This window comes from Malaya genurostris, chromosome 1 (assembly GCF_030247185.1).
Source record: "Malaya genurostris strain Urasoe2022 chromosome 1, Malgen_1.1, whole genome shotgun sequence".
NCBI classification, from domain to species: domain Eukaryota; kingdom Metazoa; phylum Arthropoda; class Insecta; order Diptera; family Culicidae; genus Malaya; species Malaya genurostris.
Genome location: NC_080570.1, coordinates 50,074,985 through 50,089,634, shown reverse-complemented (window position 1 = coordinate 50,089,634; position 14,650 = coordinate 50,074,985). Strand labels below are relative to the sequence as shown.

General features: G+C 36.5%; 1 protein-coding gene across 12 annotated transcripts in view; it reads left to right on the top strand.

The window, feature by feature from the left end:
* LOC131439242 (uncharacterized) overlaps positions 1–14,650 on the top strand; it is a 684,657-nt gene that overhangs the window by 607,923 nt on the left and 62,084 nt on the right. For 10 of the 12 annotated variants that reach the window (XM_058610111.1, XM_058610057.1, XM_058610049.1 and 7 more), the window contains exon 7: positions 12,264–12,821. The exons of the other annotated variants lie outside the window; for them this stretch is intronic. In XM_058610111.1, the coding sequence (XP_058466094.1) occupies positions 12,264–12,821 (558 nt within the window). The remainder of the gene's footprint in view (positions 1–12,263; positions 12,822–14,650) is intronic. 12 annotated transcript variants of the gene reach the window in all.

The window sequence follows — 14,650 nt, the reverse complement described above, 5'->3', positions numbered from 1 at the left end:
AGCAAACTTGTTTTAAATAACTTTCTGCACAACTTTGTCGAAGTAACTTAGCCCCTATGTTGGCCCTGAGCTAAAATAAAATTTTTGTCTCACTTTTAGGGGGATTAATCAAATAAATAAAATTTACCAAAAGATGGCGTCTATCATTCTGAGCAACTTTGCTGAAGATACTGTACCTCAAAAACCACGATCATATGAGTTATCAATTAAGAGCGTGAAATTGCGCTTTTGAACCACTGTGCAATGTGATAAACATTAAAAAACAACGGGCATATACATGATTAGCATCAGTAATCACTAACAATAACGATTGAATTAGCATATATTCAAATGGTGAAGGATTCAAAAATCCATTACGTCCAGTCTTTTTACAAGCCAATATAACGAGAGGTAAGCCCACTGTGCACAATCATTGAAAAAAGTTCTTGTTTCTATGTGTCGGTTTTTCTTGTTATGCTTTGTGCGACGGTTCGTTCAACTGAAGCGGATAAATTTTTGCACTCATTTTATGACGCTATATTTCACCTTAAGCCTGAAATTATTTTCAGAATTCAGTTCCTATTGAAAATTCTGTTCCCGAATCCAGTAGTCACAAGCTAAGACTGCAGTGCGAAAAAGGCTCATTGTCTCGAAAAGTTTGAGAAAACTTAATTTTTGAACTTGTTATGGTTATCTCACAATGTTGAAAGTTAAATCATAAATTGCTGACCATATATCTGATGGTATGGAGAAAAAACTTATGTGTTAGGTACGACAAGAGATATTCACGATTAAATTCTTCCCATTCTTCCACAGGGCGAATTTTGTGACCTATAGTAAAGTAAGGCGTATTCATGTCAAAAAAAATCGCGAAGACACAAATAAGTTTCTAAGGAACACAAACTATGCTGCTGCCTAAATTTTTGCTTTTTCTCATATACAGGGTGCTCCTTCTTTTATGTCGGTTTGTAAACATTGAATTAATTTGAGAACAAACAACCGATTTCTATAAGTGATGTATTTAGTTCAGTTTGGATCCTAACAATTTTATTGGACTAGTTTTTGAAAACAATATCAATTAAGTGACCAAATAGCGGGTGGGTAATGTCAGAGACATGAATACGTAGAAAACGTTCTTTTTATACAATTCCGAATTTCGATCATTGTACGTACAAGTTGATTGTTTGTGTTGCAATCAATTATGCCAAATTTCAATGCCTCACTTGCAGAATTGTAACAGTATAATGCGGAACACACGACAGCAGAAAATAACAGTTGGTTGCGTAGGGGACAAGATCGATTACGATGATATTAAAAAGGCTCTCTGGAAAAAAAAAGTTTTCCGTAGAAAACAGACAATTTTAAAAATGAGCAATCGAACGGATTCTTGACGATCATCCCATCAGTTTTCTATCTAAGCAGTTTCGCGATCAGCATCACGAGGGAGCTCAGTTTTGATCAAAAGCTGCCATAGACCAGATTCAGCTGCTTTAAATGACTAATTACAAAATCTGTTCAGTAAAGTTGAGAACACTCAACAGGAACATCTTTCTACGATGACGATTCGATCCGAACCCGCGCACTAACACCGTTTTTTTCCTATCATGACTTAAAGCTTTTTGCTTCACTTCTTGTAAAATCAACTGCACACTGGAGCCGAAGAAGGATGAAAGTTGCTCGTAGCAGACAAGAAAATGAAGAGATACAAATTACTTTAATGGATCACGTCACTCAAGTGTTTTATCTCCTTCACATTTTTTTCTTTTATATTTTTTTTATTTCTTGGTTCCTGAGCCATAATTAATCACTTGGTCATTTTTGTGGCATTTGGCGATGAACATAGTCAATTCATAGTCAGTCGAAGTCCGTGAACAAAAACTTTAAACTGTAATTTATAGCTCCAACTGAAACGTTTTATGTACGTTTGGGAATGCAACTCGACTATCATCCCAGTGGGAGGGGTGAGATGTAATGGGAAACAGAGTTTCTGCTCACGTCGGAATCGTCAACATCAGCAAGCTTCGCAAACGGGACCTGAAGCACAGTGTAGTCGGTAGAAAAAAAAAACGAAGGCGAACACTTCAGGGCCTTAGATAATGCTCCAAAATACTAGGTAAAAAGTAATGCCTTTGATGTTTTTCAACGTCATTTTTTTTTGTTCCATCAGAAATAAATCAACTCACGGGAAGACTCTGTATCCTCTGTGAGGGAGCGACTGGCTTCGCGAAAAATAATATCAGGTGAATGGAAAAGCTATTCATTCTCGTTGCAGTTCCAAATTAAATTATGGAACGGTACTTACCGATGAATCTGGCGCTTGCAACCAAATCCAGAACTTCTTACACTTTAGCAGTGTCAACAATTTTCCTTCTTGAGAACAGAATAAAGTAAGTTATTTTTTAAGTACGTACTTCGCCGAGCAGAAGAAGAGCAAGCGCTTGTTATTTTTCTTTGTGCGGTTGAAATTTTTCACTATAAAAAAGCATGCAGGATTTTACCGTATCGAGGTGAAAAAGGCGAAGATGTTTTTATATTCTACACTGAAGACAGTTTATCTTAATTTTTGTTCCATTGAAGCACGACAATGATTGCGATACTCGTGAGCAAACTTTGAACTGCTTCACAGGCACTGAAAAATTGTCGATTTCGCAGTGAAGATAAACAAAAACAAGTTCGTTATAGACAGCTTGTTGTGGATGTGAGTGAAAATCTTAAGCACTGTGAACAAAAGCAGCGACAAAACCCGATAACGATGACATTAAAAATGAGACAGTTTTCAAAAAGGACCTATCTTTGCTTTTACCCTAGGACAGGACCTGACAATTATTAGTGCACTTTTAGGACCAATTTCGAACCAGCTCGTGATTGGTTGAAATTGACATAAGCAAGTAAAGGGTGATTTTTTAAGAGCTTGAGAACTTTTTTAAACAATAAAACGCATAAAATTTGCAAAATCTCATCGGTTCTTTATTTTAAACGTTAGATTGGTACATGACATTTACTTTTTGAAGATAATTTCATTTAAATGTTGACCGCGGCTGCGTCTTAGGTGGTCCATTCGGAAAGTCCAATTTTGGGCAACTTTTTCGAGCATTTCGGCCGGAATAGCCCGAATTTCTTCGGAAATGTTGTCTTCCAAAGCTGGAATAGTTACTGGCTTATTTCTGTAGACTTTAGACTTGACGTAGCCCCACAAAAAATAGTCTAAAGGCGTCAAATCGCATGATCTTGGTGGCCAACTTACCGGTCCATTTCTTGAGATGAATTGTTCTCCGAAGTTTTCCCTCAAAATGGCCATAGAATCGCGAGCTGTGTGGCATGTAGCGCCATCTTGTTGAAACCACATGTCTACCAAGTTCAGTTCTTCCATTTTTGGCAACAAAAAGTTTGTTAGCATCGAACGATAGCGATCGCCATTCACTGTAACGTTGCGTCCAACAGCATCTTTGAAAAAATACGGTCCAATGATTCCACCAGCGTACAAACCACACCAAACAGTGCATTTTTCGGGATGCATGGGCAGTTCTTGAACGGCTTCTGGTTGCTCTTCACTCCAAATGCGGCAATTTTGCTTATTTACGTAGCCATTCAACCAGAAATGAGCCTCATCGCTGAACAAAATTTGTCGATAAAAAAGCGGATTTTCCGAATGGACCACCTAAGACGCAGCCGCGGTCAACATTTAAATGAAATTATCTTCAAAAAGTAAATGTCATGTACCAATCTAACGTTTAAAATAAAGAACCGATGAGATTTTGCAAATTTTATGCGTTTTATTGTTTAAAAAAGTTCTCAAGCTCTTAAAAAATCACCCTTTACAAGTTGTTGAAATCAATATTAGTGCAGGGTGGTATAAAAAGTGTTGTCAGTATCGTCGGTAACAATGTAGCTTTATATTGGATATTTTATTTTTCGGGTCATCTTTTCAAAATTATTTATTTCAATAAGATTTAAGTTCAATTTGTTTTTAAGTCCTGTCAATGCGGAAAGTATAAGAGTACATTTAACAATCACTGGATGATACAAAGAGAAAGCCTGAAATCACGAAGTGTGATATGGACGAGAATATTGATTATGTTGGTTGAGAATAGCACCGAATCTTTGGATACTTCTGTATGTTATTATTTTTCTCAAATAGAATATGTTGAATACTTTAGTTAATAAAGCTGCAAAAATTAATTACCCAAAATTGAGTGTTTTAGAAAAATTTTATTAAGCTCTTTCAACTAAAAGTTTTCTTCAAAACAAACATCTGATCAAAATGAATCCAGAGCTATATTTTTGACCGATATAACATTTGTCTAAATGTTTTCAAATGATAAATAATTTCATGTTATAAGAGGAGAAAGTTTTCAGAATGAATAATTATCTCTCTACTGGCAACAGTGATCCCGAGGCATTTATTATTTACAGCAGGGAGCAACCGGAATAAGAAGAGAAATATTTTTCTGGAAAAAGAAGCCAGTTGTCTGGTCCTGTCCTAGCTTTTACCTCTTTACTTCTAAAACTTGCGTACAGAGTATCATGCACGTGTTTCGCGCTACTTGATCGGATTGTCTTCTGGGAAGTGTTCCCAAATAAACCACAGTGGCTTAGTTTGGTAGAGTTAGTTCTCTTTCGTAAATTTTCACATTTTTGTCCTTTCATTGATAAATATTTCTTCTAGTTGAGTTTTTTTTTCCATAAATACGTTTATTTCATAGGCAATATACATAAGTTTTTCTTCGCCGTGGCATCCACAATACATAGTACTTTAAACCTAATACATTTCGAATATCATATTAGTATTTTGGTATTTATTAGTTAATCTAAACACTGTTTTTATCAAGCGATTTTCTATTATAAATTATATTAAATAAAATACATTCATTTTGTACATGATCTTACAACTATTTCAAGTTTGTTTGTATTAGTTCATCACTTTTATTTAATATAAGATAGCTAGCTATTGATTGAACTCATGGAAGAGAAAACAGCTGGCAAGTGTTCTTTGGCGGGACGCGCTATAGAATTCGTTGAAAGCAGCGTTAGAGCGAATGGCTTCAATTGCACTCAGGCTATCTGTGAAGAGAAAATAATGGTTTGGAGATAATATGATGATTACACTCAAGCCTTAATGAACTGCTAGTAACTCTGCTATATAAACAGATGCAGGTTCTTAAAGCCTAAATGAAGCCGAAACATTATTGTTGAATATACCAAACCCAGTAGTCTCTTCAATTCGTCATCCGTCCGTGTAAAACATTTTCTCAGAGTCAATATGCCTGAACTTACTTGAAAATATTTTTGGGATTTCCATCGAGCGCAAGTGTTCCGGAATTCCACGCACATCGCGCTGCATGGATGTGTCGAAAAATAACGCTGAGTCAGGAATATTTAGGAGGCTGACACGGATAGGAATATATCTTGAAGCGTTGATTTCCTGTGACATATGGTTAAAATATACTGTCATGAATCTTGTTTGAAATTGAAGCTCAACTAGCCTTTCGAAGTTAATAATAACCAGAAGGTTAGTTTCTGGTTGGTAATGAAGAAAATGTAGAAACTGTGTTCAAGACAACTTTTAGTAACAAACTCCAAAACAAACCGCTAAAGTTCCTAAGGTTCCTAAAAATCTTCAGAAACAAATACCTGCTCTTCAAGAAACAAGTCAAATACTTTTTACAAGCGATGAAAAAGTTGTTTCGAGAACACGAAATTTTACTGATTGGTGAGTTGAATGTTCTTTTTTGAGATTTGTTGAAAAAATATTCTGATATTTCGGAAGTAAGCGACTTTTATCCGAGTTTTGGCATAATAATTTGGTGAACTAGTCAGTAAATTACAAATATACCAAAATCAGAAAATAATAATTTGTCGAGATTTCAAATAGTGTGGTCGCTTCTACCAAAATTCGGCGATACACTTGTCATCTAATGTGCCTAGTCGATTCTGCATCACCCTACGTCACCATTTCTCGTAGAAATGGAAAATATTTAAATTGTGTACTGGGAAAAGATGTCGATAATTCGCAAAAAAAAGACTTAACGACCTATCCAAGAAGCACTAATTAGAAACTAAGTATATACGGTACAACATTATTTCTACACATGCTGAAAAGAACCCTCATAACAATTGACAATTTGCTGTAAATGACGAAATATTATTATTCGGACTTATAATATTCGTATGCTTTAATTTTGCGTTTAATTCCCATTAAGTTCTGCAACCTTTTCACATTCCATTTTAGCAATATTTTTGTCATTATTTGCCTGTTATTTCGATTTTCCATAGTTTCGCTTCATGATATCTTTCAATCGGGCGAAATTTCTGGGGTTTTTGGAGGATTATAGTACTATGTTACATTTCTTGCGTACCACTCCTGAGCCTCTCTACCATAATAGTGTAAAAGTTAGGCGACTTACGTCAGTTCACTACACTCCAGCTAGAGGAATGGATGATGCTGACTAAGGTAGGCCTTTTTGTTGATTTCCACCGATTTTCAAAAGCTTATGCTGGAACTCTTAGAAGAACTGGTTATTTACTAGTTCTGTATATTCGAAAATTTTAAGATTTAAACTTATATATTCAGTTATATAATGTTTTTATAAAAAAATAAACTGAAAATCAGCACGAAAATCGGGAAAGAATAAGAAGAAAACGAATTGACAATTCAGTCAGCATCTTCTCACTAAATTCCGACAGATTTCCGAATCAACCGGTTGTAGGCAAGGGGCAAATCACTCTAAACTTTGTCTGATCTCAAACAAGTTTTACCGGGAGTAAAAAAGTTTAGCCAAGATCTCGCTGGATTAGAACGGGATTAAAGAAGTTTAGCCCAGAGATGCCAGGACATTTTTTCAAAAATCTGTGATCGAACCCAAAACCTGTCTGTGAAAATCTGTGATCGTTTTCCGTACTCCAATAGCAGTTCAAAATCAAATTTAGTGAGCAAAAAAAAAAGGTCTCACTACCAACACGCTCTGTACTTTTTGGTGCTAAACTGTACTCGATTTCCAAAATCTGTGAAAATCTGTGATTTATTCAAGAATCTGTGAAAATCTGTGATCATTTTCAGAAATCTGTGAAAATCTGTGTCAGTTTTAAAATCTGTGCAAAAAACTCAAAATCTGTGAAACACAGATTAATCTGTGAACCTGACATCCGTGGTTTAGCCGAGATCTGGAAAAGCATTATTTTGACATATGAAGCCGTACACGTGCCAAATATTTTCATAGAAAATCTGTATTGTTTTGTATAAAAAATCTGTATTTATCTGTAATCACTAATGAAAGGAAATTTCGGAAATAAAATGATGTTTAAAGATGTTATTTAATTAGATTATTGTTATAGAATGGCAGATGCAAGGAGCATTCCTTTATATCGTAAGTCCTTGCCGCACTGACAAGAACATTCAACGACGAAATTTAATTGTTTTTGTGATCAACCACAATTGAATTGTAAATCCATATACTTTTTTCGTTTGAAAATGATAACTTGGAATTCAAACATGCAATTCAAACGCCCAATACGCAACAGGTCATACAACTTTTCAGTCTGACAATAAAGTTTCATGACGCCATGACTCCCTTTAACATCACTTCAAGTTGGTTTCAAATTATGATATAAATGTATTTCAGCGTTTATCATTAAAAAGCTGCACGAAAAAATTTTCATTTTAATATGGGCAATCAAACACGCTCAGACGGAAAAGTTTCATTATTTCTTTCTTACTTTTTGTGGTATCTGTATAAATCTGTATTTAATTTCAAAAATCTGTATAAAATCTGTACTCTGTATTAAATCTGTATGCGAATGTAAAAATCTGTATAATACAGATAAATCTGTATAAATGGCATCTCTGCGTGGGAGCTCGAATGACAGATACATAATAAACAAGATTAGGCAAAACTAGGTTGGATTAGTTTTAAATTACCCAAACTAGACTAGTTGGGATTAAATGAGATTAGAGAAAATTATTTTGGAATGACATGAGTTTATTAGTTGTAGGCGAAATTCATCCGGAATCGGTTGTTGCACTGGAGTTGGAATTTATTCGGAATTCATTATGATTTTATTCGGAATTCATTATAACTTCCACAGGGAATTCTGAATGAAAGATTCTCGCCGATTCGAAATTGATTTGGAATTCATTCGGTTCTGATAATCCACATGAGCAGCACCTCTGTATTTCATTTCAACGTCAATAAGCCAATAAATAGGTAGTCGGCAGCTAAGACAAGACCTGACAACTGGGGTACTGCTTCTGTTCCAATTTTATGTCAGAATGGACCAGTTTCTGATTGGCTGATTTTTGATGTTGCTAACCGCACGTTGTGAAAACTTTCGCAGGGTGCGCGAGCAATGATGCCAAGTATAGAGAAAATCTCAAAACAAGTTAAATAAAATGTATAATTGGGCTAACCAAAGAAAATGAAAATTTTCAGAGAATGTTTCACTGTTTTTTTCAATTTCATCTGTGATACGTATTTATAGAGATAGCACTGTGTAATTAAAATCAGCATAAAATCCTTTTTCTATTTAGTGAATCAAATTGTAACAAAAAAAGATTTGTTAAATTGGTGTTAATTCGAAGGTGTGTTCACTTTTACGAGGAGAATAATGTGTTGTGTCTTTGACTGAGGTCTTTGACTTTTTCCAGTTTCCAAAAGATCCGGTACTACGTCAACATTGGGTTCGATTTTGCGTTTAACATGAAAGAGATATTTCGTGTTTTGCCATCGAAGCTGGAATGAGAATTTGTGACGTAAGACAAAATGTAGGAATGTTAATGAAATATAATAACTAGATTTTTTTAAAGTTATATTTTCTAAATGGAAAAAGGTCAGGTGGTTTAACTAATGTTCCCTCAAAAAAGTGTCATTGGGCGATGAATAAGTTGAGGTGAAAAAAGTGGACAATTTATTACTATCTCCTATGCGTGACACTTGTGTGAATAATGACAAAATTTACAATTTAAACATTTTTTAATAAAACGATTTGTAGTTTCTTTTGAAGATAGGATATGATAAAAAACAAAAAAAAACAACAGCAGAAGTATGCTCAATTAATTGTTAATAATTACCAAAAATAATGCATTAATCAAAACCTTTTTCTCATTTATTTCAAATCAAAGATCGAGCCTAAAAATTTAAACGGGAACAAACGTAAATAGGCAGTTGGTATTTATTCCACAAGGCGTAGATGACAAGATGGGTAATTTGGAAGGAAGAATAAGAAGCCAGTTGTCAGATCTTAGGTCGGCGGCCATGTTTGTGCAAAATGTCACTTGCCACCAGAGATGCCAGGTCTGCAAATCTACAGATTTCTTATAAAGTGCTAAAGTTAGCCCGGTGGCAACAATAAGGCGCTCTAGCCAGTGCTATCGTAACTAAAACCTCGGGCCTTTGGGGCCTTCAAAGCTAGCAAGTCAGTGAGAGCAAAGTAATCAAAATGAAAAAAAAATACAACACATCATCGATTGTGAGAGTACAATTATTATTACGTATTACAATTTGGAACCGCACATTTCATTAAGATATCACAATTAAACATATAAAAATCAACTTTGTTTCGAAAAATCCCAGATATTTAGCATCAACAAACTTTTATTTATGTTTACATACTTCTTCGTTGTTTTCGTCTTTGCGGAAAAGATGATGGCGGCCCAGCAGGGAGCTAGCTAAAGTGCTGTATACATTTTTTGCAGACTTTTAAAAATTCTATTTTTTCCCAGACTTTCGTCAAAATTTACAGTCTTTTCAATTGGTTGCGCCGTTTTTTGAGCGCCATACTTGTGTGTCATACTTTATATAGAAATGAAAGCTCGCATACATTTTTTTCGGATTCACAGACTTTTGCAATCCTGTCGGAAAATATTTGATTTATTACTCGGCGTCTCTGCTTGCTTGCGTCTCGGTGCTGTGATCAATCTATCTTTTTGATGAAAAAAAATCTCATAACACAGAAAGTTGCTTTATTTATTTATTTTTTTTTTATTTATTTATTTGGAGCAGGAATATATATTATAAAATATATGAGAGTAATTTTTTTTTCATTGGAAAAAATCGAAAACTATTTTGTTAGTACTTCCAATTCCGAAGAATGGCTATGTGTAAAAAATGTTACTAATCAGTTTCTCTACTACTTTGTCAACAGGACGAAATTTCTTACCAAAAATGGTATACTCGAAATGAACTGCATCATGAAATTTAAAACAAAGATATTTTTAAATTATAATATTTAGCAGATGTACCTTAATATAAAATAAATTTTTCTAACTCAGTTTAGAGAGTTGAGAGTGGTTGACAAAAACTATAGTGAGAATCGATGTCACTCTTGACGTCACTATCACTAACAAATATGCTACCTAAATCCATAATCAATCATGATCCAAACTAATAGCAATGCTAGGCTAAAATCTAATGTAAATAGCATATTGACAATTGAATGTCCTTATAAAGAAGGGGTTCACAAGTCTCATTCGGGATTATTATTGAGAAAAAATCAGCAACAAATTATCCTGCATCCACGTCGAAAATATCAACCAGCTGTCAGTCATCCCGTTTAGGGAATACGATCCGCTAGATGAAGTATGAAGTAGGTATACTCCAACTTACGAGTTCCGGTTGTATTACGTGCATTTAAAAATATACTGCGAAAACATGAAGTTTTACGATTGCCTCATACTGCGTCTTATGTCGCAATTAATTCACATCCAAAGGTCTTACGAGAAACCGACCTATACTTATGTTATCCCCCACCATCGTCACAGCTTTATACCCAGTACAAGAGGATACCATCCCTACACCGATATGGCAATCTTTTCTACCAGAAACTCGGTGCCTTTTAATCCGGTACCCTATTTTGCACAGCACGAACCGGTACTTTTGTTCGAGGCCCACATCCCTCGGCTACTCAATGTCAAATCTACTCAAAACTATGTCGCCGATTTCCGTTCTCTCCGCCTTGCCGGCACCGTGCACCCAAATGTTGTCACACCAATCAGCTAGTCGTTGCTGTTGCACTTTTCCACTTGCTTCCAGCCTCTGGTACCCCTCATCTACCCCAACCGCCCACGAAACGAACCGTCTGCAACGCTGACACGGTTGCCTCCTAAAATATATCAAAAACAAAAACCGTCCCGACGACGGCCGGACTGTTCCGAAAACGTGAAGTCTCCGCAAGTGCATAGAAATGACTCCAAAATATGTGCACTGAACACGCTCAGACTGAGACCCCACCGGCTGCCACCAATTCCCAAACCTCCATCAGAACTGGCAGTCCGTACCTAAAGCTGCAAACATTGCAACGGTTGACATTTACAGGCACCCCGCGTCCCTTGCCGCGTTCCGAAGTTTTCGGTTCCGTCGATGGTCCTGCCACTACAATATTGTACAATAGTCTTACTGCACTAAGCACCAGTAGCCTTCGACAGGGATTGTGAATGTCGCTCCTACCGCTACTCCAGCGACTATCGGTCGGATTGTATCGAGTACATTCTCGGTCCCAATTTGCATTACACAACGGTTTCTAGCAAGCCAATTCTGTTTGGTTAGTACCCGATTGCCTGTTTGTTTGCGCAGCCAGAGTGAAGAGAGCGAAACTCAGTGCAAAAGCTGCAATTGCATCTATTTCGATTGTAATGTTCTGCTGGTACCCCGCTCGTACTACTTTTGTGTGATTAGGAATGCAGATATAAATTCGGTACCCACTGGCTCCGTCCTTTGTTTTTGTGGTTTGAACTAGTTTTCCTTCCAGAAATCGATAAAACTAATAGACTTCATCAGTCTAACTACAAGGCGACCGGTTTCGTCATTGGCAACACTGGCTCATAATCATAATCTAGGTACCTCGCCCACGACCATCCTTTCTCTGAACAGGGGCACCCTTGAGTTCGAGTAGCACAGCATGTCATACTGCAATTAGAGCCATGGGGTTACCTGGAACTATAAAGTGAACCCGGGTACTCATTATTATAAATAATTATTTATCGGCAGGCGATTCAATTAAATCGAGTACTTTACACTGCACTACAGTCACGGGGGTGACATCGCTTCGAACCAAAACGGGTAAGGGTGGTAAGTCAAGAGTTAGAAATCGTGTCCTCCGCGGAAGGCAGCCTGGCAGGCTGTAGTAATTATTGGTTACGAGACTTAAGCAGGCCTGAATGTGTGAACGAGCGCGAGATGATAATGATGATGACGGTGTCAATCGCATGATATTTTCTCTATTGATAGTATTTGCACTTATTTATTTATTGGCACATTGCACCTCGAAACTAAATGCATCACCTTTCATTACAGATGTTCTACCTTCTGCACTAGACACCTCTTCTGGCACCGCCACCAATTCAATATATCCGAATTTCTTTCCATCCGACATAATCGAAGATCCGCCACCGACCAGCACCTATCCGTACTTCCTGTTTCCTTCGAAAAAATATCCTCCCTCGGCCTTCCAGTCGGAAATCTACGGCGGAGCCGATTACATTAACGTTCCGGCTGGCAGCACCAACCACTCCCACCATCGATCCACCTACCATCCAACCCCGAACGATCCCCACGGGAATCGCACTGCACCGCATCAAGCACCTTCACCACCACCACCACCAGCACAGCACCACTTTAGTTCTACTAAACACAATGAGCACAATTTTGACAGCACCGCTAGCAATAATCCGTACCAGCACGGTAAGCACCAGCACTCGTCGGCACCCGCCTCAAACTTGTCAATCGACGGCACCGAACACCACCGGCATCATCAGCATGAGCCGGGCGAAACTTCGGCAGGGGCCGGTGGTGGCTCATCGTCCTGGAGTGGCATCCAGGTGCCGTCCGATCTGCGACAACGACTAGAAAGCGGTAAGATTTTAGTATTTAAGGTAGTGTAGGAATTTGTGCATCCTTTGAAGAAATGAGAAAACGTGTCCGTGGGGTTCGTGCTTTTATTGATTAAATATTTTTTACGACTTTCATGCGGTAAAATTGTATGTATGTACAAATAAGAATAAATTGCGCATGAAAATGACAACAATTCAAACAAAGTACGGGTGAATTAGGAAATGGTTACATCACAAGTCAAATAAAATCGTTCGAAAAGACTGGGACTGCAAGATCTTTTAAAAGAATAAATAATATTCAAGTTTGTTGCTATTCGAAACTTTGCAAACTGACGTTTTTCAATCCACTGGCACACTCTGCAATTTAGTAAAAAAAAAGAACACCTCACCCGATCAGATGGTAATAACAAAATTATAACAACTGGAGTAATTTATTTCAGAAATATTTTGTAACAAATTTTGAAATATTTTTGGCTGGTAAGCTGTTAAAATAACAAAAATCATAACAAAAACGACTCTAGTGGGAACAAAATCGTAACAGATTTTGAAACCTTTGTATCATAATTATTATTGAATTTGATATAACTACAGAAGTCCGAAAGCAGAAATTCATAACAATAGTTGTATTAAATTAGATTAAATGAATAATTTATTTAGTGATCTGATTTCTTGTTTTAGTTTTTCGAAACTCTGATCATTATATTTCGATATGAAGCAACGGAAGAACTCATTTTTCCTATTAATGAACGTTATCATGAGTCTTGCAAACGAAAAAAAACATCATAACTGATTTTGTTATTATATTGTTATCATAAGTTTTATCTTTCAACTGTTTTCATTTGTTAAATATCTCAAAATAACACAAATTATACGTATCAACTGTTGATATACTTGTGTTATGATTTTGTTATGTGCATCTGATCGGGCACGTCGACAAACTTTCAAGGAACAACCAGAAAAATTTAGACTAATTTCGAAGAATGTTAGATACTTGATCGTAGAGCATGATCATGTGTATTTTAGTTGTTGTTCTAGATACATAATATTTGTCATTTGTGGAATTAAAATCTGGACATAAAAATAAAACAAACCGGCAACCAATGCAAGATTTTACTCAAGGGGAGAGTCGCTTAACACAAACTATATTGTGCCTCTAAAAAACACGTGATATACTGTGAGTCTAAGTGTGCCACGCTGTGCCCCATGAAACAGCTACTTGTCAAAACTGAGCCCTTTGTGTGCCGCAACTGAGCAACTGTATGAAAACGAAAGTGCCAATATTGATAAATGCACCAACGCATTGTGGTAATGTGTGATTGGCACATTGTTCTAAGCGTCCTCACCTTGGTTTTACTCTTGTTTCAAATATCCCTCTAAGAAAACAACGTCCAACGTAAGTCCTTGGTTGGTTCAATACGTTGGACAGTGGGGAAAAATGAACCAAAAACGCGACAATTTTTTTGGAGGCATGATACACAACCACATACCACAAAGCACTTTTTTGGTGTAAAATGGTCAGTAAAATCGATTCCATGTATTCAGAAGGACCGCACGAAACGCTATCATGTTCATTTTACCCCAAATTCCCTTTTTATAATGCTTTGTATTCAAGCTTAACTATATAACATAAAACCGAAGAGCGAATAGAGTTTTTCTAATGGAAAAAGTCTAACAAATCGATTGCATATAGTTTGAATGACAGCAGCAAACTCGTTGTACCGTTTTACCCCATTTCTTTTCTAGTTTTAATATTCACTTCAAATATGACCTACAATCCAAAAGCCAAAGGTTCATATTACGTACAAAACATCTGTGATCCAATCAAACACAATGGGAATGACAATACTAGCC